The sequence below is a fragment of the Chelonia mydas genome, chromosome 6, assembly GCF_015237465.2.
Source record: "Chelonia mydas isolate rCheMyd1 chromosome 6, rCheMyd1.pri.v2, whole genome shotgun sequence".
Taxonomy (NCBI): Eukaryota; Metazoa; Chordata; order Testudines; family Cheloniidae; genus Chelonia; species Chelonia mydas.
Window position 1 is genome coordinate 90016872 of NC_051246.2, and position 20886 is coordinate 90037757.

Below are 20886 nucleotides of genomic sequence, written 5' to 3' on the forward strand. Positions count from 1 at the left end.
CCTATGGAACTTATCTACCAGTTCTCTGAATTTGTTAAAGCCTCCTTTTTGAAGTTCATTGTCCATATTCAGCTGCTCTCACTCCTTTCTTTCCTTAGAATCATTACATCTATCATTTTGTGATTACTTTCCCCCAAATTGCCTTCAGATTTGCAACTAATTCCTTCCTGTTAGACAGAATCAAAGTCTAAAATGACTGTCCCCCTTGTTACTTCCTCCCCATTTTGAAACAAAAAGTTGTTCCCAACATATTCCAAGAACTTATTGGACATTTTGTGTTTTGCTGTATTACTTTTCCAACAGATATCTGTTAAGGTTAAAATCCCCCATTATTACAGGTCTTATGTTTATATTACAGGTATTTCTGTTATTCTAGAATTGCCTCATTCATCTCTCCTTCCCTGTTTGGTGTTCTGTAGTAGACCAGTGTCTGCTTTTTTTTTTTTTTTTTTTTTTTTTCCCTTTTTCCCCATTTTATCTTTACCAAGAGATTTCAACTGGTCTGCCTCTCACCTCCTTCTGAACCTGAGAACAAGTGTATACATTCTTCATGTACAGTGCAACACTTCCTCCCCTTTTTCCCAGCCTGCCCTTCCTGAACAACTTATTCTTCTCTATACCAATTTTCCAGTCATGATATTTATCCCACCAAGTCTCTGTGATGCCAATTAGGCCACAAGTACACAAACTAGATTATGATTTATCTCCTGCATTTCCTTTCTAGCTTATTCCATTTCTAAATTCAAAGGTACAAATTTTTCACTGATTTATATAAAATATTTGTCATTGAGCCAGATAGCTACAACATAGTTAAAGTTTTAACTAGCTTTCTACTATAAGATAGATTTTAACCTTTGCTCCCCATAATCATCAGAATCACTCCATCTGAGCTCTCTCTCATGTGGTGGTCGGCAAGAGCAGGTTTGGAGGAGTGTGTGTGTGTGTGTCTGTTGGTTTTTAATCTCATGGTAATTGGACAAAGAGGGAGACAGGAGTTTGAAATAGTAGAGGTATTTTTACTTTTATAAAAATGTCTCCATTCTCTTTTGAACATCAAACGTGGTCAGCAAACTCCAAATGTGGTTTGTTCTGGGGTCCTCAATGAGGCTGTGGGGTGCGGCAGGGAGGGGCTGTTTTGTTTTTTTTATAGTTTCTTTGGGATTAAGTTTAACTCCACCCCTTTTTCCTTGAACATCTCCACTGGCCTTCCATTTGTGGGCCATGAACACCATTGTCCAGTGAAAACTCTACACGCTGGCCTTTAAACAGCGAACCTACGTACTAACTAGAGGCTGGACACCAGACCCTGCCTCGTCCTCATGGCGTGGGCCAGAGACGGCAACATCTTTCAGACTGCACAAGACTCTGCCCTCATCCACTACCCCTCTTTTGGTTAGAGTACATTCTAGGTACAAACTAGAGATCAAATGTTTCCACATCTCTCCTGAGCACATAGCCAGACACTGCAAATAACTTACACATCCTCACAAAACAGGGCTGAGAACCTGATAGTCCTCCTCAAGACTTGATTCTTTCAGCACTTTGCAACATTGATCTCTGAAGTGCTTCCCTTCTGATAGAATTACTTCTCTCTAGAAAACAGGAATTGATTTTAACCTGAGTTTCAGTGCCAATGATGTTATCCTTTTGACTCCATATTCCCATTTATTGATTGGGTCTTTACTCCCAAATTCAGAAGTATCAACTTGGTCTGTTCTCCCCCCCCCCCCCCCCCCCCCCCCCCCCCAGGAGTGAAGCCCCATCAGTGCCATATCTGTGGGAAGACATTTTCCCAGAGTGGTAGCCGGAATGTGCATATGAGAAAGCACCACTCCAGAATTGGAGCTGCTGGAAGCAGAGAGCGAGAGCAACCGGGTAAGGAATGTGCAGGAGAGAAAGGCATCCTCCCTGGGATGGGCATATGACGGGGGTACTCCGACACATGAGTGAACAAGCGGGTATATGGGGGGGAGGAGGAGGAGGTGGTGGTGGTGAGAGAGTGTTATTACAGGAATAGGAGAGGACAGGCCAGTGGGGGCAGGCAGGTTGTCCTTCCCTAAGGAGATTAGGGAAGGATGGAGAAAGGAATTCTTGTCTGGATGGGAGGAAGCCCTTCTTGGGAAAGGTGAAGGGAAAGGAGTAGGTGAGAAAGGTCGAGGGTAAAGGATAGGAGGATATCTCTGGGTGACAGCCAAGGGGCAGGTGGGCCCTTGCTTTGAAAAATCTTGAATCTGATCTCTTTTGAAGGGAAGCTTATGCCCTTCATACATACCTCTCCTCTGTTTTAGGGTGCAGAACCTATTCTTCCTATTTAAGTAATTCACCTAATATATCCACCTCTGCCTGTTTGTATTGCAGGTGTTCTAAGGGCTTAACATTTTAAAACTCTGGGAGTTCCCACCTGGTGGTGTGCTGGAAGCACAGACCCAAGAGTGGGAATTCATGGAAGTGGGTATCTTTGGAAAATAGACATTTTCGCTGGGTCTGTATGAGACAGAGAAGTCCCTTCCTCTGTGGGTGGTGGGCCGCAAAGGCAGAGTCTAGATAGTTCACAGCACGTTGTTTTTATAACAGAGTCGCTGGTGGGCAGCAGTTTGCTGGAAGAAGCAGCTGTGCATAGTAAGAATCTGATCTCCATGAACTCTCAGCCTCGTCTTGGCGTGGAGTCTCTGCACCTGCCAGATACTGAGTCTATTATTGGAGTAGAGGAGGGTGAGACCAGCTACTCTTTTTTCCTCCCCCTTATATGTGGTGACTGAAGTAGGGTCATTCCTCCAGTCTCACTATGATGCAGAGGGATGATTGAGTGTTGCTTTTACTGTGCACGTAGTGGGATGAGTAGATGGAGAATGAATTATAAAGCTGGAGATGGAAAAGAGATTAATTCTTTAGCCCATGTCCTGGGAAGGCATTGCAATACTGTTCCTGCAGCTCGTTCTCCTAAAACCTAAGATGTTTTAAATGTTTCAAGCAACAGGCCTTTCATCCTTTACCTTGAGAGACTATGCTAATACATCTCACTATTAGGGCTGACTCTTAATAGTCTAAATAAATGTACTACTTAATATAATTAAATTATACCTGCTATGTTCTCTTCATCCTCCTAACTTAGTCATTTTGTTGAAGGCCACAATCAAGTTTGTTTGGTGTGTCACATGAAGAGCTCAGGGTGCTTTGATGCACTTAAATTAATCTCCAGTTAAATAGGTCTATTTGCAAATTGCAATCTAAATGTGTGGTACCACTGTCTGTAAATGTGTTGTGATTCATAGAGGTTCTTGCTGAAGCAACACCAGGAGCCCTCCAATCAGCACCTGATGTAGTTTTGCCACAATCTCATCACCTGGTCACCATGTCAACAGGGAGACACTCCTATGGGGTGTCTGCTTTACTACAGTAAATGTACAGGTCAGTTGAGCAGGCCTTTATTCCTTCTTTAAAGTTTAAAAAAAAAAATCTAATGTTGCTGCTAAACTTCAGAATAAAAATGAAGAGTCTGTATTTTCACATTGCTGTTTCTAAGATATTTGTAGACCAAAAGAAAGACACCTTCCTGGCCTGAGAACACAGCTCGTTTTGTTAGGATGATCAGAGATGGTTTTTAAGTCGCTTATTTTGTTGTTTTTACTCTCACAGCATAACTTGAGTTCATGGTTACAATGCCAAGATGTAAATTCATAGTACGCTGTATAATATTTAAAACTCAGCTGTTTATTTTAGCAATACCATTTTCTCCCTTCTCTCCCCTTCCCACCTCCCCCTTTGTAAGGAGTAGTTTAAACTAAAGGGAGGATCTATGTCTGAAGTCTCTTTAAATGGCATCAACTGTTCTTATTTGAACTGAATCAAATTTAGATGGTTGTTCTCAGTTCTTAAATTGTTTAAAAGTCCAATCCTGTTTGTCTTTAGGACAAGCCAAAACATACACAAAGGCAAGAGAATAAAAATAGCAAAAGAGGGTGTGTGTCTGACCTGCAGTTCGTTTGCTGGAAGATCACAAGCACAGTACAGGACCCAACTGGAAATCCCAGGGCCTTGGCAAAATTTTACTAAGACAGGCTGCTCAGGAATCGCATTTAGCTTTCCGACCAGATCTCACCAAAATACTGCAACATTAAATCTGTTCTGGTTGGTTAAACTGAACTATTACTATATAGAAGGCAAAAAGAGAAAGATATAAAATAGATGGGAGGAAACGTACATGCCAGACAGAGATAGCTGGAACCTTAGCAGTTGCTCAGGACGTAGCCATGGGGATAATGATGTCGTCTGGGTGGAATATCTTTGATTCAGTCAAATGATCCTATGTTATTAAGTGTTCCCCAGAACTGCCTAAAAAGGAGTAGCAATCTTGTCAAATCAAAACAAGCTTTAGATTTTTCACATAGACACTTCCATCCCTTTTAAGAATTTTTTTTTTTGGTGGGAGGTTGCTGTAACAAGTCTGAAAACTGACTGTCAGACTCTTTTATCAATAATTTCATTCAGTTCAAGCAAGCTCACTTTATGCCACTTTTTTTACTCCAATTTGGGCTTATTTTCAGTTGCAATTTTACTTAATAGGTTTATAGATTAAGTCTGATCCTCCTGCCATTCTTTCTCCTCCCTCTCTTCCTTCCAGACACTTTAAAATTTTAATTCAGAGTGGGGTTCAACATAAGTTTTCAGATGGCTGCCTAGGAAAATGAGTTTTCTGAAAACCGGGAGGCAGGTGCTGGTGACCTGGTCCTGGGAGCAGGGATGCTTGCTTTGGCTGCATGTTGTGGCAAGCTTTTTAGAACAGGTTGGGTGTTTGTGGGTAGCAGGACAATTGTGGGTGATTTGGAAGAATGTAAACAAGTCCTATGTGCAGAATACTGATGATGCTCTGTATGCAGATAAATGTTAATCTGAACTATGTGTGTGTTGACTTTACAGTTACAAAAGGAAGAAGAAACCAATGATATAGTAAGAGAAGACACAGGATGTAAAGTTAAAGAACAGACTTCTGTGTGCAGATCTCTTAAAGGAGAGATGCAGGACCTGAATCCAGAGTACATGCTGTGCAGGCAGTTTACTTTTCATGACTTGCTGCAACAAAAACTAAACTGCAGCCCAGAATGGGATATGAGATGTAGAACATGAGAGTTCCTGGTTACTGAAGCAGATTCCTGAAGCTAAATTCAGGAGCCACTAATCATGTTGGACTGACAGGTGGGACTTTCTAAACCTGCCATCAGGAGGGATGCAGCACTTCCACCACTGCAACATCAAACCACTTTCACCTGAAGCTGAAGTTTGTTCACAAGCTCCAGCACTTACAAGGCATTATTAGTATTGCTTAAGCAACTAATAGGGGCTTTTCTTAGAGGAGAATATTTAGGGTGTTGTGGATTCTAAATCAGAGCATTGCAGTCCCATTCTCCCTTCTGAGTTTTGAAGGTTTATTTCCAGGCTGACCCTAACTAGAATCTGAGGCTCTTCCTTGAGGAGCAGAAGCTTCTCCACCACTCTTCCTTGCTTTATGAAAATATGTTCCCTAGAGTTCCACCTTGCCCCAGAGTTTGAGGCCAGACACAAGTTAGAGGATTACCTCAGAGCCAGCTCTGCTGCTTGCTTTGCCCCATATTTCTTCATTTCTAAAATGCTTATTAGTATGTTTAGTTTTTTTTATTTAAAAATCAGAGGTAGAAGATTAAGTGTTTACTGTATTGTAAATAAACAGCCTGTTTCGCTCTTTGGCTTCTGATTTGGTTTGGCAGAAAGTGTTTTTATTTAAATTCTGTAAATGTAATAATTTGTATATCTTTCTCCCAAAGTGTGGCACAAACAGTATGTGCAAGGGTCACTGTTGAAAACATGCCAGCCATGCTAGATAGTAGCTGCGGTGAGTACAAAGGTAATGGTGCTCTAATCATGTTCCATCAATCCAACTAACTCTGGATCTTTCTGTTATAATGGTCTGTGGTGAAACTGTTAGCTGTGTGGACATTTAAATGATTGTTATTAGACTTCTGAGTTAGCACCCCATTGAGATAAAGGTCGAAGTTTGCATCTTTAGGACGATATGCTACTTCCTGCCACCCACAGGTACACACCTACAAGCCTGAGTATAAATGGGCTTTACACAGAAAATGATTTGGGGTGGGGAAGGAATTCTGTTCTCCCCATCCCATCCAACCTAGTGGCATGGCACACAGCGACAACACAGTCCCTTCACCACCACCACCACTACTTCTTCTGGGCTGTAGTAACAGGAGAGGCCTCTGTGACTCTTCTCTGGGACAGGATTTGGCCTATGTAGTGCCCTGGCCACCAGACTGCTCACACCCTGAAACCTCTCTGCACAGAGTAGCCCTGCTTAATGGAACAACAGTGGCTCTTTTGTAGGTAGGGACCTTTGCTGTAGTGAAGGGACAATATGTGATTCTCAGAGATACTGTTCCATTCTCTCTGTCTGCAGACTCAGCACTTGCATTGGTTCCACATTTAGAAGGTGCTTCAACCAGAGAGGCTAGAAAACTTAATTTTTGTTTTAAATGAAAGCTTAAATTCTATTGAGACTCAGCCAATGAGAAGGACTGCTACCCTGCAGCACTGGTGTGTCAACTCAAGTTGGGGCACTGGCTCAGCTGGTGGAAAGGAAAGTGCCAACTCCTATGCCTACCTTCTTTTTTTTCCAAGTTGAAGGGTATGCAGAGAGAACAGAGAGTAAGGATAGGGTGGTACAAAGAAACAGACATCTTGCAAAAAAATTAAAAAGGAGCCATCTTTTAATCTCAAAGCACTTTGACATAATGCACATTTTCAGAAAATATTCTAATTGTCAATGAGACTTACCCCTAAAAACACAGACCCTCCCACCCCCGCTGTTATCTGAGGGAAGATCTCTATTTGCTGTCAGCTATAGAAATACCCTTTATATCATTTAAGATGCAGCCAGGCAGTGCAGTGGACATACTCATATATAGTGCCTGGTCCCACTGAAATCCATGTAGAAAAAGCTCCCAGTAATGTTAATGGGTACAGGCTTGGTCCCCTAACAGCCACTGATATCAGTAGTAGAACTGGTCCCAAAACCATCCACAACAAAAAAGCAAACTAGGGAAATGTGGGCTTTGTAAAATTTGAAATTGGAAAAAAAAATGAAATTATTGTAAGGTGGGTGCAAAACTGGTTGAAAGACTGTACTCAGAGTAGTAATCAGTGGTTGACTGTGAAACTCTGGGGACACACCTGAGGGGAGTTCTGTTGGGGGTCCATTCTGGGGCTGGTAAAATTCAATGTTTTCATTAATAACTTGCATCACGAAGTGGAGAATATGTTTATAAAAATTTGCAAATGACACCAAGTTGGGGGGGTGTAAACGCTTTGGAGGACAGTTAGAATTCAAAACAACTGTGACAAATTGGAGAATTGGTCTGAAATCAACATAACATTCGATAAAGACAAGTGAAGAGTACTACACTTAGGGGTGCATTTAATTTTTTCTTCCTACAAAAGGGGAAATAACTGCTAGGTGGTAATACTGCTGAGAAGGATCAGGGCAGGGGAGAGTAGAGGTGGATCACAAAGTGAGCTAACAATATGATGCAGTTACAAAAAAAGATATCAGTCTGGGTTGCATTAACTGCAATGTCGTATGTAAGAAGGGGGAAGTAAGTGTCCTGCTCTATTTGACAGTTCTGGGTGGCACACTTTAAGAAAGATGTGGACAGATTGGAAAGTCCCAAGAAGAGCAACAACAATGATAAAAGGTTTAGAAAATCTGACTTACGAGGAAAGGATAAAAAATTGGATGTATTTAGTTTTGAGAAAAGACCATTTGATACTCGTGTCAGGTCCCCCCATATTTTAACACTGTTTAAAATCTTAAGGGCTGTGATGAAGAGGATGGTGATCAATTGTTCTCCATGTTCTGGGAAAATAGGACAAGAAGTAATCAGCAAGGGAAATTTGTTAAATATTGGGAAAAACTTTTTAATTATAAGGATAGTTAAGCCCTGGAACAGGCCCCCAACGTAGGTGGTGGAATCCCTGCCATTGGAGGTTTTTAAGAACAGGTTAGAAAACATCTGTCAGGGATGGTCTAGGTATACTTGGTCCTGTCTCAGCACAAGGAGTTGGATTAGAAGAGCTCTCAAGTTCCCTTCCAGCCCTACATTTCTAGGAACTTTGCTTAATTACAGCATATAGGCAGGACATGACTTCAGGGAGCTTTAAGGGGTTTTAAAAAAACTGATTTTGAGCTAGGAGAGAACAACATTGGACAGGAGCCCAAACTTCAGATTTGGATAGCTTTTTAATTACAGGGAGCTCAAAATGTGACGAATTTCCTCAAACCTTGCACTGACACCCTTTACAGTAAATCATGCCGAACTCATGATCTGAGCCAAAGTTACAAGGGGCTAAAATAGAGCTTTATTATGGAAAGTGGTTGCAACTTTTATGGCAAGACCGTGTCTCCATAACAATAGGAGAGGAGCAGAGCTGCTGTTCAGCTGGTGCAGAGGCAAGATGCTAGAGAAGAGCTTCTTTTCAAGTCTTCTCCCCAGGGGAATTCAAATCCAGAAACCTATTATTCTGTACAAATATCTTACTTAAAATCCACTTCAACATACATATGCAACATGAAACATCAACAGAAATCAACATCAAAAACAAGGGACAGCTTCAGAGCAAAATTTTAAAATCTATTAAATTTTCCCTTTCCATTCAGAGTCTTTTGAGTACAAAGGAAGTGAACGCAAGCGTACATGCCTTCAGGTCTACCTCTCTTTTTCAGCAATAGTGCCCCAACCCATCACCCTCCTCTCTCCCTGCTTCACGCAGTCTCACTGTTGGTTCTAAACCTGAAAACCAGAATAAGGGACAGGGAAATGAGTCAGTTGGGGAACACTTTTGAGGGATTTAGGAGGAGACCAGGGAGAGGGGCAAGAAGTGTTCTAGGCAAGAGTCATTCCTCACCTTCTTGCTCCTGTGTGTAGTCTTCCTATGTCATCCAAACCACAGCAACTTTCTCTTAAGTCAGTCACTTGAAAATACAGTAGAATCTGAGTTAGAAACTGACCAACTGCAAACCTTATTTGGAACCAGAAGTACACAATTAGGCAGCATCAGAGATGGGAGGGGAAAGAAGGGGAAAAAAAGCAAATACAGTACAGTGCTGTGTTAAAAGCAAACTACTAAAAAAAAGGGAAAGCAGCATTTTTCTTCTGCATAGTAAAGTTTCAAAGCTGTATTAAGTCAATGTTCAGTTGTAAACTTCTGAAAGAACAACCATGTTTTGTTCAGTTACGAACGTTTCAGAGTTATAAATAACCTCCATTTCCAAGGTGTTCATAACTCTGAGGTTCTACTGTTGAAACTCTAGAACGCTGGTTCCCAAACTATGGATCGTGACCCCAAGTGGGATTGTGCCGTCGGCAGATGGGACTGCAGTCATGTCATCAGTGGATGTGTTTACGGTGCTCCTGAGTGTGTGGAGGATGCCACTTTGCTCCACACAGCGTGACCTTGCATGTACAGTGTGTGTGAGATCATGCTTGCTCTACAAAATGGCATCCTCCATGCTGTCAGGTCACAGGAAGCAATAAGTCTGAAAATGGGGTCATGCAAGTAAAAAGTTTAGAACTGCTGCTTTCAAGCATCTTGGACTAAAGGAAATAATTGAAAGTAGGTCCACTGAGTCTTGTGCAGGATTCTTATGTTGTCATTTTCTTTGTTCTCTGCTCTTCCTAAGATTCTTCTTCCTGTATCGTGCCAATGTCTGTGTCCCTCTGAAACTCCTGCGCTCTGTAGAAACAGTCACAACCTTTTGTTAAGTATTGGAAATGATCTGAGCTACTTTATACTTTATGCATGAGAAGCAGAAGTCTGGTCATACGGGTCATAAGCACAAAGAGCAATAGGGGAGCCTTATTACTTGATACAGCATAACTGAATTATACTTTTCACCTGTGATGGCACAGATTAGAATTCTTTGGGAACGAGGAGGAAGAATGTTTCTGTCTAGCCAAAGACAGGAGAGTTGGTTCTATATCCTTACTGCTTTGATTACCTGTGAGTTTCAGTCTCTTCCTCCTTTGGTAGGTCAGTAGCATCTCTCCCTTTGTTCCTTACAAATTCCTCATTCAGCCCCACCTGACAAAGGGTGTCCTGGTAGTGTCGCTCTGCCTCTTGCCGGGCATCATGCTATGGAATTGAAACAGAAAAATGAACCAACCAGAACTGGGTCCTTCCCCATAATGGACACCCTAAAATAATTCTATCTAGAAGGTTTCGGTTCCTAGCAGCTACACAGGGGCTGTGATAATAGAGAAAGCTCTGTTCAGAGTCACAACTGTGAGCCACCTCCTTCCACACTCCTGTTCCTTGCCCCTCTCACACCCCCTGCGAACAGCATCCTCATCCTAGTAGGCCAACAGCTGTACCCCAATCCTGATTTAGCTACACCCTTCTTTCTCTGTGCTGGTTTCCAGTTTGAGGGAGAGATCGGGAAGCAGTAATTTGACGCCCAGGGGAGTAAGGTGGGACTGGTGTGGGAATTAGATCCACTTTGGAGTTCCACCCAGTCCACTTGTAAGCAGCCAGAAGTCATCTCCCCCTCACTAATCCAACATCTTTCATTGACTCCAACTAAACTCTGCAAATTTGCCCATTCCAAGATGTCATCCATCCAGAAATTAGACAGCTCTTCTAAAGGTTAAACCATACTATCAGTGTGGATGGCCTCCTCTTTAGGTGAGTGAATGCCACACCAACCTTGGCTAATTCTTTCTAGCCTGACAAACACGAGATTGACCTCAGTGGGGTTACTGCACAGAGATGCCTATGTCTTTCTCTTCCCACACAGATCAAGTGCTCAGCTGAACAGTTTTATTATGAGCTGGGAAGACAGCTCTTTTAAGAGGCTTAGTTTAGTGTGCAGCTGGCTTGTCCCTACATCTAATCAGACTATTGCAAAGCTCAGAGCTGATGTGTAGAATTTGAAAGAGGAAACCCAGGAGGGAGTTTTTTACATGGTACAATGTTTGCAGCCACAGTAAAACTTTGTTTTTTAAGCTGTTTATTTTTAATATAGTATGATATGTAGAGGATACTGTACAGTGATGAGAGGTACTGAATAAATAGTCCCTGCCCAACAAGTTTGCAGTTGATTGGAGGGACTACATTGTTTGTTTCTTTCTAGGACCTGTCTGCCACTTTCCAAACAAAAGTACAGAATAAACACCAAACTGAGTATGGTCTTCTAATGGTTAGTTGTATATTTTTACATTGTAAACTATGTTATTCAGGGCAGGGACAAGGAGTTCATATAGTGCCTGGCAGAATGAAGCCCTAATCCTGATTACGGCCTTGGGGTGTTACTGCTTTATAAATTAGTAAGTAGCTGTAAAGCTTCACAGAACAGCTGAGCACAGTGGAGTGGTATTTTTCCTGAGGGAGGCAGGGAGTTTGCCAAACATTAAATGGGAAGCTGTTCTAGGTCTGTCCCTTTCTGAATTTAGTCCAGAGACTACATAGCTTTGCACCTTCTTATTCCTGACTGAATTCCACCCAGCTTCCTTACTCATCTCAAAAATTAGTTGACAAAATATCTTGTGCTCCATACTGGTACTGGAGCTTTGAGTAGTTACCTTTGTGACCTGTTCGAAGAGATATGGTCGGTTCTTGACTCGTATCTGCATTTCTTCCAGTTCTTTTTTGTACTCCTTTGTTCTTTTGCGGTCATTCTGCCTGAAATGGAAAAGTTCCCTGACTAATTGTGGTGCCCTAAGACTGACTTCTTGGTTTCTGATCAGTTGGAAATCCTCATCTCAAATATCCCAGGACATGCTCTTAATTACTTTGCTTCTGTTTCACATACTGTGTGCATCAGATAAAATGCACTTATGCTGCTGCAGGGTACACAGTACTAGGTAAGGTTCCACTTGAAGATGAAAAGTGAAACAGTTAATACAAACACAAATATTGAGGTTGCAGTGGTGGAGGCATTCACAGAAAATGTGATCCTTGTGGCTTTTTCTATGTGTTTGGAAAGAGCTGTGTTGAAATGCAAAAAAAAAAAAATAAAATAAAAATGACAGTGAAATGGGCATGGCTGCCAGAGGAAGGTAGATTTTGGGTCATAGGTGCCCAGGTTCAATCCCCTTCCAAAGCAATTATCTTTTGTTGTTAAAAACAAGCTACTGCTGCAAAGAGCTATCTATCGATGTGGCCTGGGATACTGACCAGTTCTGTTTCATCTTCTCCTTGTGCGTCTCCTTCAGGCTTTTATGAGGATCCATTGCTTTTGCTCGACTGCTCATAGATTTATGCATAGCCTGACATTTTTTTCTCTGTATCTCCATCCAATGAATTCCTTCATTTTCCCTGCTCTTTTTGTCTTCCTGGGAGTATCTACACAGAGAAAAGTGGGTAACGGGGCAACAGGTTCATTTCAAAGTGCAGGAATGTTGGCTGGGAATCTCACTTGGCTAATGCTGAAGTGTGACAACCTGTCTAAAAGGATAATTAATGTGTTACTGCCATGTAATGCCAAAAATACTTGGGGGGAGCATGGTAAGAGAGGGAACAAGCAAGGGAAAGGGATTAGCAAGGGGGAAATATATGGAGGAAGAAGATGAGAGAGGGAGAACAATAGGCACTTGGATACGAAAGTGATGGGACTATCTAAGAAACGAGAGAGAGACAGACATGCAGAAGGAAAAAAACACATCTTACTGAAGTCAGCACCTCTTGTCATTCAATGGGGGAGAAGCTGCTTCCAGAAAAACCAATGTAGGCATTGGTGGGAGTGGCAGGTGTGATGGGGAAGAGCTAAACTATTTCAAATGTCATCTTCTCTAATGTATTATTAGTGGGGCATGGTTCTGTAACCAAGTACTTTTTTTCCTACTCACCTCATCGCTGATTCCCTCTTTCTTGTTGCATCTGTAATGTACACTGGAAGGGTGTTGCAAGAGAGAGAGGAGAGACCAGTCAGAGAACAACTTCTTTGCACTGGAGCCTTGGAAGGCTGCTGAAAATCCAGAGAGAAATGAAATCTAGTTTAGTATAATTGTGAAATGTGCAGAAACTCCTTTGTTGTTCTTTAGGTGGCTACTGAAGAGACTCAAACATGTCTGCAGCAGTCTGTGAGGACAGACCTCCAATTCACGCCTACCAGTGAGGTTGGTGGGAGTCCTTAACATGGCACTGAAGAGAGAGATCGAAAAGATAATCTTGTCCATCTCTTCCCAGTGCAGCATTACCACTTTCCAGGGTTTTGTCAGTCTAATTTTAAAGACCATCTTTCACCACTTTCCTTGGAAGACTATTCCACAGCCTAATGCATGTCATTGTCCACAAGCTTGTGCAGATATTCTGCATGAATTTTCCCTTTCTTCTTGATTACTTATAAAATATTAAAAAAAAAAATAATCTAAGAATGCATAATGTTTACAAAGAAATGAGTTTCTAATAAATGGCACAGATTGTTCAATATAGATAAGGAAATAAGGTTGTTGAAAATACATAAGGCAAATTATAATATTTAAAAAACACATTGTATGACTTCTTCCTAGCACAGTATAAAGAACGGAACAATGGAAAGGCTATTATTCTCATCATTCTGGAATACACTGTTGGGTTACCAAGTCCCAGATACTCCTGGAGGCAGCCCACTGGATCAGTGTTTTGGTGCCCAACTGCTCATATTACACCATGAACCCAGTTTTCTCTCTCTGTCTGGCAGAAGCAGCTCACTGTACTCTGTCTTGTTTTGGGGAAGGTCTTGGACTTTGGTCTTGAACAGAGTCTGTTCCCCTCAGCTCTCCTCCAGCAGGCAGAAGTCAGATTGATCTCAATGGGGGACCTGTCTAGGATTAGGCAGAAGTGGCTGAGCCTTGGCTGCCTTTGCTTCACTCTTCAATGCCCTGCCTCTGGCTGACCAGGGATCTAGGAAGGAGCCATGTTAGACAAGAGCAGACAGGTCTCCCTGTCAGGTAGGTCAGCTTCAGTAAAAATATATATGATTACAAATCAGAAGACAGAGATCCCAGCATTCGGACACCTGGCGCGGTGTGAAGGGTGTAATGCTGCAGAAACACATCATCCCCTCACCTTCATTTTCTGCTCATTAGCCTGTCTCTGACTGCAGTGGAGATTGGAGGTTCTCAGTTTAAATGGTTGATTACGAGTTGGCTCTTTGACTTCTCGTATCCTTATTGCTTCTCTCTGAAACACCCAGTAAAGTCTTTCAAAATCAGGCACCGCTGGGTTAATTCTTGGTTTAAAGCTGAAGTTGTCTTGCAGGAAGCTGAGTTTTTCTTGTTTGGTTTTGGTGGCGATTCGGGACTGTGGCTCTCTTTGTCTGTTGCTAGGATCAATAGGAGCCGAGGAGTTTTCCAACAAATCCTTGGCTCTCATCTGAATGCGGATTTTCCTGTAGAGTTCAGCTTCTGGGAAACAAAACCAAATCAATGAGAATAAAGACTGGCAGAGGGTGTTGGGAACTGCCAACACAGAAAGGGGAGAGGTTGGGAGCACAGTGAGACCTTGCTCCTACAAATATTTCATCATAATGGGAGAGGCTAACACAAGTAGAGTGTTCAGTATTTGTTTGCTTAGTGCATTTTTCTACCCAAAATGCAAGATTGGTCCTTTATGACTTTTTCCCAACCCCTCACAAGCACCATGGACTGATTTTTCTCCCTTGCTGTAGCATAAATTACTAAGCACACCATCCCTCCAGGGGTGCAGTTACTGGACAGGTTGTTTCTCCACCACCACCATAAGGGTGCTGATGAAGGTAGCTGCACCCTTCTGTCCTGCAGGAATGTGATGGTAAGGGGGCTCTGTGATGATCTGTTGTTTTCTTCTATTGACTAATGTCCCTGGGGCTGATCACATGATCCAGACATTGTAACTTGAGTATACTTTTACCAGGTGATTTTTTTTTTTCTATACAGGATCCAGTGCCCTTAGTCCATATTAGAAAAGATTCCAGGTAAAAATGCATACAGTGGGGAGCAGAGTTCTGCATCCCTGAAGTCCTCATTTCATGTCATTTCTGGGCCTAATTTTCCATGGGAGGTGGGGAGTGTATGTTGTAGGGATAATATGCAACTTTGACTTCTTTCACGTGTGCCATTTTCGTGGACACTATGTACACAAAATAATTTTTCCACTTTTAGACAGGACGGTGGATAGTGCTGATGGAACAATAAGGTTTTTATAGGGCTTGTGCAGAAATATACAAGGTTTATACAGTTTACAAGGTTATAATGACTTAAGCGTGACATTCTATTGAAAATGTTCAATTTTTTCCACTGATTCTTATATAACACATGAAACCTGCACTTGTGCATATCCAATTGGTCAGTTACCTAATTACAATGGTACAGGGTACCACACGGGCTGCTGGGATATCGACCATAACGGTACAGCATAAAATAGCAAAACAATGATCCACCCAATCAGGCAACACTCTCAGATCACACCAGCTGTCTAACCAATCAAGTATCTTATATGTCTTCCCTATCCATTCAGTCTAATAGTCCATTTAGAATAGTATATTACAAGATAGTATAGCTGGTGAAAAAATTATAACAAACACACTCAATGTAAAGGGATATGGATTACAGCAATTAGCAAATTAGACATTTGCAAAGAAATGCAATATGGCTTTAAAATGGACAATGCAAATTTGGGTAATATATAGAAACACATCATGTCACAGAGCATGGAGGTGATGAGAGACTGTACATGGCTCTGGTGAGGTCTGCCTGCAACAGTGGTTTGAGTTCTTGGCACCATAGTACCAGAAAAATATTGACAAAGTTGAGGGACTGAGAAGAGCAATAAAAATGATTAGGGGATTGAGATTTCTCAAGAGCTAAGTATGTGCCATTTGCCTAAACAACAACCACAGTGTAACAAGTCTATAAATATCTGAAGGAAGGAAAATTTATTTAGGGGTCTTCAAGTAGGCTGAATATGAGGAAAAGTTCCCTGACAGAGCTGTACTTAGCAAGGAATTCTTGCTTGAAGGAACTGGTGGAAGCCTCATTGCTTGGGACATTTAAAGGTGGACTATATAGAGCCCTGGAAACAAGACTGTGGAGAACAATCTTGTATAGACTTTCATAACTTAATAGATGTTCCCCATCTTGAACTTTTAAGATTCATCATGTCCTTTAATCTTCCACTGCCAACTCTGTCACAGACCAGCATAGTCCATGTACCTCAGAATCAACAGTCTGACCCCTGTTGTACTGGAAAATATTGTAAATCTATCTAATCCACCAGTGGCCAATACTAGATGTTTCAGAAGAAGGTGTAAATTTCCCTGAGCTAGTAACCCTCATGAAGGCCTGTACTTTCACATCAACTCAGCAAGCTAGAGGGGGTGAGCCAATGAGCTCAGGGGCACTTGTACCTTGGCATCAGAACAGCATGCTAAAGCTGCTGAGCCCATGAGTTCAAAGATGCCTTGACATCAGTTCAGACAAAAAGAGGCACTGAGTGACCATACAACATCATTCCCTTTAACAACAGGCCAGAAATCTAGAGGTTTTAAGTTGGTGACTTCAGAGAGACTTCTAACTTGATATCAGCAAAGTAAGCTAAAGGGGCATGTCACTAACCTAACAAAGCCCTGTGCATTGACATCAGCCAAGCCAGTTAAAGGAGCTGAGCCAGTGCTATCACAGAGCTTGTCCCGATATAAGACGAACAAGCTAGAGGTGTCGTGTCAGAACTTCTATGGCTCCTGCTCTTGCTTCTTCATTGGCTGGTGAAAGAAAGATTAATCTGGTAGAAGAATCAGGAGTGGGGAAGAAGGAGAAACAGTGGCTTGGCTGAGCACCTTATATAGGACTCCAAGCCTTATTATCAATATATGTGGAGCAGCAGTGGCACCTGATGGGAGAGAAATGATTGGCCAAATTATAATCTCCCATCTGCCTTCTTGGAAGATCTGTCCCACTGCTGGTTCCCCCCTCCCATCCAGGGGAAAAACTGAATTACCCCATCAGGTTCCTCTCCTGTTCTGGCATTCCATGGTGGGATGTGTGAGAGGAGGGGGTGGTTGGGAGCACAAGGGATGTGCTCCTACAGCCTTTCCCATGCTGTGTATTCATGTGTACTTGTACACGCTCATGATTGGACAGCTATGAGCTTACTTGGAGACACGGATCTTTTTCAAAGATCAACATTCCCATGCTCTTCTCTGGGCCACGTTCCATCACACAGGTTGATGCAATGTCATGTCACTACATGACAACATCACTAGAATTGGTGACTCCCCCTCCTATTTTGATCTACTTTAACCATTACTCCCTCATTACAAAGACAAGATGAGTGAGGTAATATCTTGTATTGGACCAAGTTTTGTTGGTGAGAGAGACAAACATTTGAGCTACACAGAGCTCTTTGGTCTGGGAAAGGTACTCTGACTGTCACAGCTAAATACAAGGTTGAACAGATAGTTTACTTATGCAGTTCAACCTTGTATTTAGCTATGACACTGAGTACCTTTCCCAGAACTGAAAAAGAGCTCTGTGTAACTCAAAAGCTTGTCGCACCAACAGAAGTTGGTCCAATAAAAGACATTACCTCGCCCACCTTGTTTCTCTAATATCCTGGGACCAACACTGCTACAACAAAACTGCATTACCTCTTCATGTAATTCATGTAACTATGCAATACTACACGGTGGAGAAAATGCCCTCCCAATTCACACGCTGCAGATGCTGGGAAGTTCTCACTGCCTGCTTCAAGGTGTGAGAGTCCTGCCTCCCTGCTTTACTCTGATAAAATAAATGTTTGTACATGGTGGACGGACAGACTAACAAGCAGCCCTCTTTCAATCCCTACACCTGGGACAACTACTTCTTTCTTATGGCTCTGAGCAGTCTTCTCCTGGAGAGATGTCCCTATCAGGAAGAGCCTGACAGGACAAGAAGCAGAACATGTTATTTCCCAGCATGCATTGTCACGGCAGCCAGACAGCGAGAGACATGACTGGCAAAGTGAGGCAGACATGGAATCCTTTCTACAGGAAGACCACTAAGCACTTTACCTTTGAGTTTATCCCCAAGAACTGGGTTATAGATGGATTTAGGGACTGTCTTGCTGCCTTTTGGTTTGGAGTTCTCAACTGGAGCCAGGGCTGCCAAGACCTTCTGTCTGATGGCCTCCTTTTTCTTGTCCTCCTTCTCCAGGAAGCTGAAGGGTCGCTGAGTGGAAAGGAGCAACTCTTTTCTCTTCTGTGTTGCCACCTCCCTGCGAATCTCATTCTGCTCCATTATTTCCTGGTAGAGTGGCAAGTAGACATGGGCAGGCACCGGCTGTGCCCGGAACTGCTTCTGGCACTCTGCCTCCTCCTGACTTTGTCTTTTGTCCCTTTGTTTCTCCATCTCAAGGGATGCACGTGATTTCATCAACTGGGGCTTTTTATGAGCCTCACGCAAAGTCATCTTGAAGGGCTTGGGGATGGTGATAGTAGAGACCCAGGCAGATGCAGCAGTCTTTGGCCTCAGGTGGGACTGAGGAAGTGAAAGAGGATTTTTCTGATCCCAAGGACTGTCCAAGTTTAGGTCAGTTAAAGAACTGGACTGGCTTATGATACTAGATCTGTGGGTAGGACAAAGACATGATTATTAAAGAGGCAGTAACAAATAAAGTGATAAGAAGTCTCAAAGGGACATGCAATAGAGAGCTACCTTCTGGCTGGGTAGAAGTGACACTTATGTACATTTGTAAAGTCCTTTGAGAACCTCTGATCAAAAGTGCTATATAAATGCAATATACTAGAGATCTGTATACTTTGTTGCTTATGTAGGCCAAGCTGCACACACAGCTGGGCCCCTCACCCCTTGATTCCTAGAACGTTCCCGGAAATATTGGAATTGACCCAACACAGTATTCCAAAGTTATCATGTTACAGACAGACAAACAGAAATGCCACTGAGTGGAGGGTTAGGCCTCACTTACTCGGCCAATATCGGTATTCAACTGGAGGCATTTCCAGGAAGATAATGAGCAGAAGGAAAATAACAGCTTTCCAATGTGTCCTACCTTGAAGCCTCATAGGGCTTGCCCTGCAGAGTCAATCGCCCGTTGTCTTGGAAGAAGTCTTCCAGTTCCTCCTTGAAGGGTTTCTGGTCACTCTCCAATTTTACCTGGTAGAGCAAGCCCAGTTCTAATAGATACTGTCTGTTTTTCATCTTGAGTGCCTGCAGTGTGTCATAATACCCCTCAGCTGCGCCTGAGGCAGCTGCCATCTCCTTGCCTGCCTGGAGAAAATCCAGCTGCTCATCTGTCCTGGGCTGAGTGATACCACCAACTCTCTCTGTTTCTGGCTCAGAATCTGAAGAATCTTGAGGTGGAAACACCTAGAGAGATCAGACTGGATGTTCAGTAAAGCCATTAATAACTGTCTGACACTAATGTCTTGAGCTCTGAGAGGCAACTCCCACACACAGCCTACTGCTTGTTCTGATGCCAACTCCAGCTTAGCCAGCTGCATTCCCATTGGTGCAGGAAGGCAGAAAATACAACATAAAAGAGCTGACCTAAACCCCACAAAAAACAGAATACCCAGTGCCTCTTTAGCTCTCCCTGTCATGCAAAGGTCTTGCTGTTGCGGCTGTTTCAGTTTACACACTATAATCTATGCAACTCAGTCCTGTATGCTCGCCTCCCCACCTTCAGTTGTGTCCAGTACTTTTTGGACATAGCTGTGAATCTGGCCTATGGTACCCAATCCTGTCCCAACTGCCATTAATAGAAAAAACCTCTCATTTATAGTGATGGGAGCAGGATTGAGCCTCTAACTCTCACTGGAGTCAATGGCAGCAGGAATCAACCCCAAACTATCTACAACAAAATTCATTAACAACTTTGCTTAATTACAATCTGTTTTTCCCCAAATAGTGCCAGGTTGGGAGTTTTAAGGAGATTTAACTATTTGGGAAACGTGGAGAGTTATGAACAAGCATTTCTGAGATAGTGGGTGACAAAGAAACAAACGTCAGGGTAATTTTTCAATGACCTGTAACACAAACACCCCTCTTCGACCTCTGGGGTAAATCTGGCAGTTGTCAGGCCATGTACATTTTCTATGCTATATTTGTAGGGAGGTTAAAATAGGGTTTATAATGGAAGCTGGCTGTAACCTTAGGGGGCACAGGCTACAGCCTCTCCATAAGGCCGACAAAGGGTCCCACTGTAGCCTTCCAAAATTGGAGCCCAACTATCCCTCCTGACCCTCAGCGATTCATTTCAGGGAGCTGCTGATGTCCAAGGTATCTGGCTAGTAAAGAGGGATGGGGGCCAGGAGGGGACAGAGCACTGACCCGTGGTGCAGGCACTGGGACTTAGGCGACCTGGCTTCTTCAAGTCCCCGCCATGCTGTGGCCTTCCTGGGCGACCCCGGACAAGTCACGTGGCCTCCCTTGACCTCAGTCCCCCGCGCAATCGGGGTAAGAGCCTCTCAGTGGCCAGAGCAGGGGAGGTGCTCCGTTGCCAGGGTAACGAGACTATGGCGCTGAGGTGACTGCGTCACACAGTCCGTCCATCCCGCACGCGCCCTGAAGCCGTTACTCGGAGAGGGCAAAGAACACGCCGGTGGTTCCCATGGTAACAGCCCCCTGGTGCTCGGCCCCCTCCCTTTTCTCACCTCTCGGGTTCGGGTCCGCGCCCCGGCTCCAACCCCAGGTGACCCCATTTTGGCTCCGCTTTGGGCTCCCAGTTGCCTCGACACTGTCATCTCTGGTCCTCATGGGCTGTGCCTAGCCCCGCCCCCCGGCGGGCCCTACCAGCTCATTGGTCAGTGGATACCTGTAGGCTACTCCAATTAGCGGTGTGGCCAGGCCTCTAAACCCGCCCTCTCTGTCGTCGCTGCTTCAATAGCCAATG

The 20886-nt window shown here is 43.2% G+C and overlaps 2 protein-coding genes across 9 annotated transcripts in view; one reads left to right on the forward strand and one right to left on the reverse strand.

The window, feature by feature from the left end:
• The window catches only part of ZNF410 (zinc finger protein 410), a 31704-nt gene extending 25976 nt beyond the window's left edge, over positions 1 to 5728 (forward strand). For 6 of the 8 annotated variants that reach the window (XM_043549943.1, XM_027827605.3, XM_043549944.1 and 3 more), the window contains 4 exons: positions 1750 to 1875; positions 2575 to 2712; positions 3273 to 3408; positions 4918 to 5728. In XM_043549943.1, the coding sequence (XP_043405878.1) occupies positions 1750 to 1875; positions 2575 to 2712; positions 3273 to 3400 (392 nt within the window). In that variant the 3' untranslated portion in view covers positions 3401 to 3408; positions 4918 to 5728. Of the gene's footprint in view, positions 1 to 1749; positions 1876 to 2358; positions 2494 to 2574; positions 2713 to 3272; positions 3409 to 4917 lie in introns of those variants that run through there. The other 2 variants (XM_043549946.1, XM_027827607.3) reach the window with 2 other exon arrangements.
• FAM161B (FAM161 centrosomal protein B) lies at positions 1739 to 20813 on the reverse strand. Its single transcript, XM_007065232.4, is given in 10 exon segments — positions 1739 to 9722; positions 9725 to 9774; positions 10040 to 10173; positions 11619 to 11718; positions 12214 to 12381; positions 12885 to 13003; positions 14086 to 14423; positions 18047 to 18600; positions 19045 to 19361; positions 20648 to 20813. Coding segments are annotated over 10 exon segments (1971 nt in total). The 5' UTR covers positions 20738 to 20813; the 3' UTR covers positions 1739 to 9621.
• Positions 20814 to 20886: the final 73 nt, after the last annotated feature.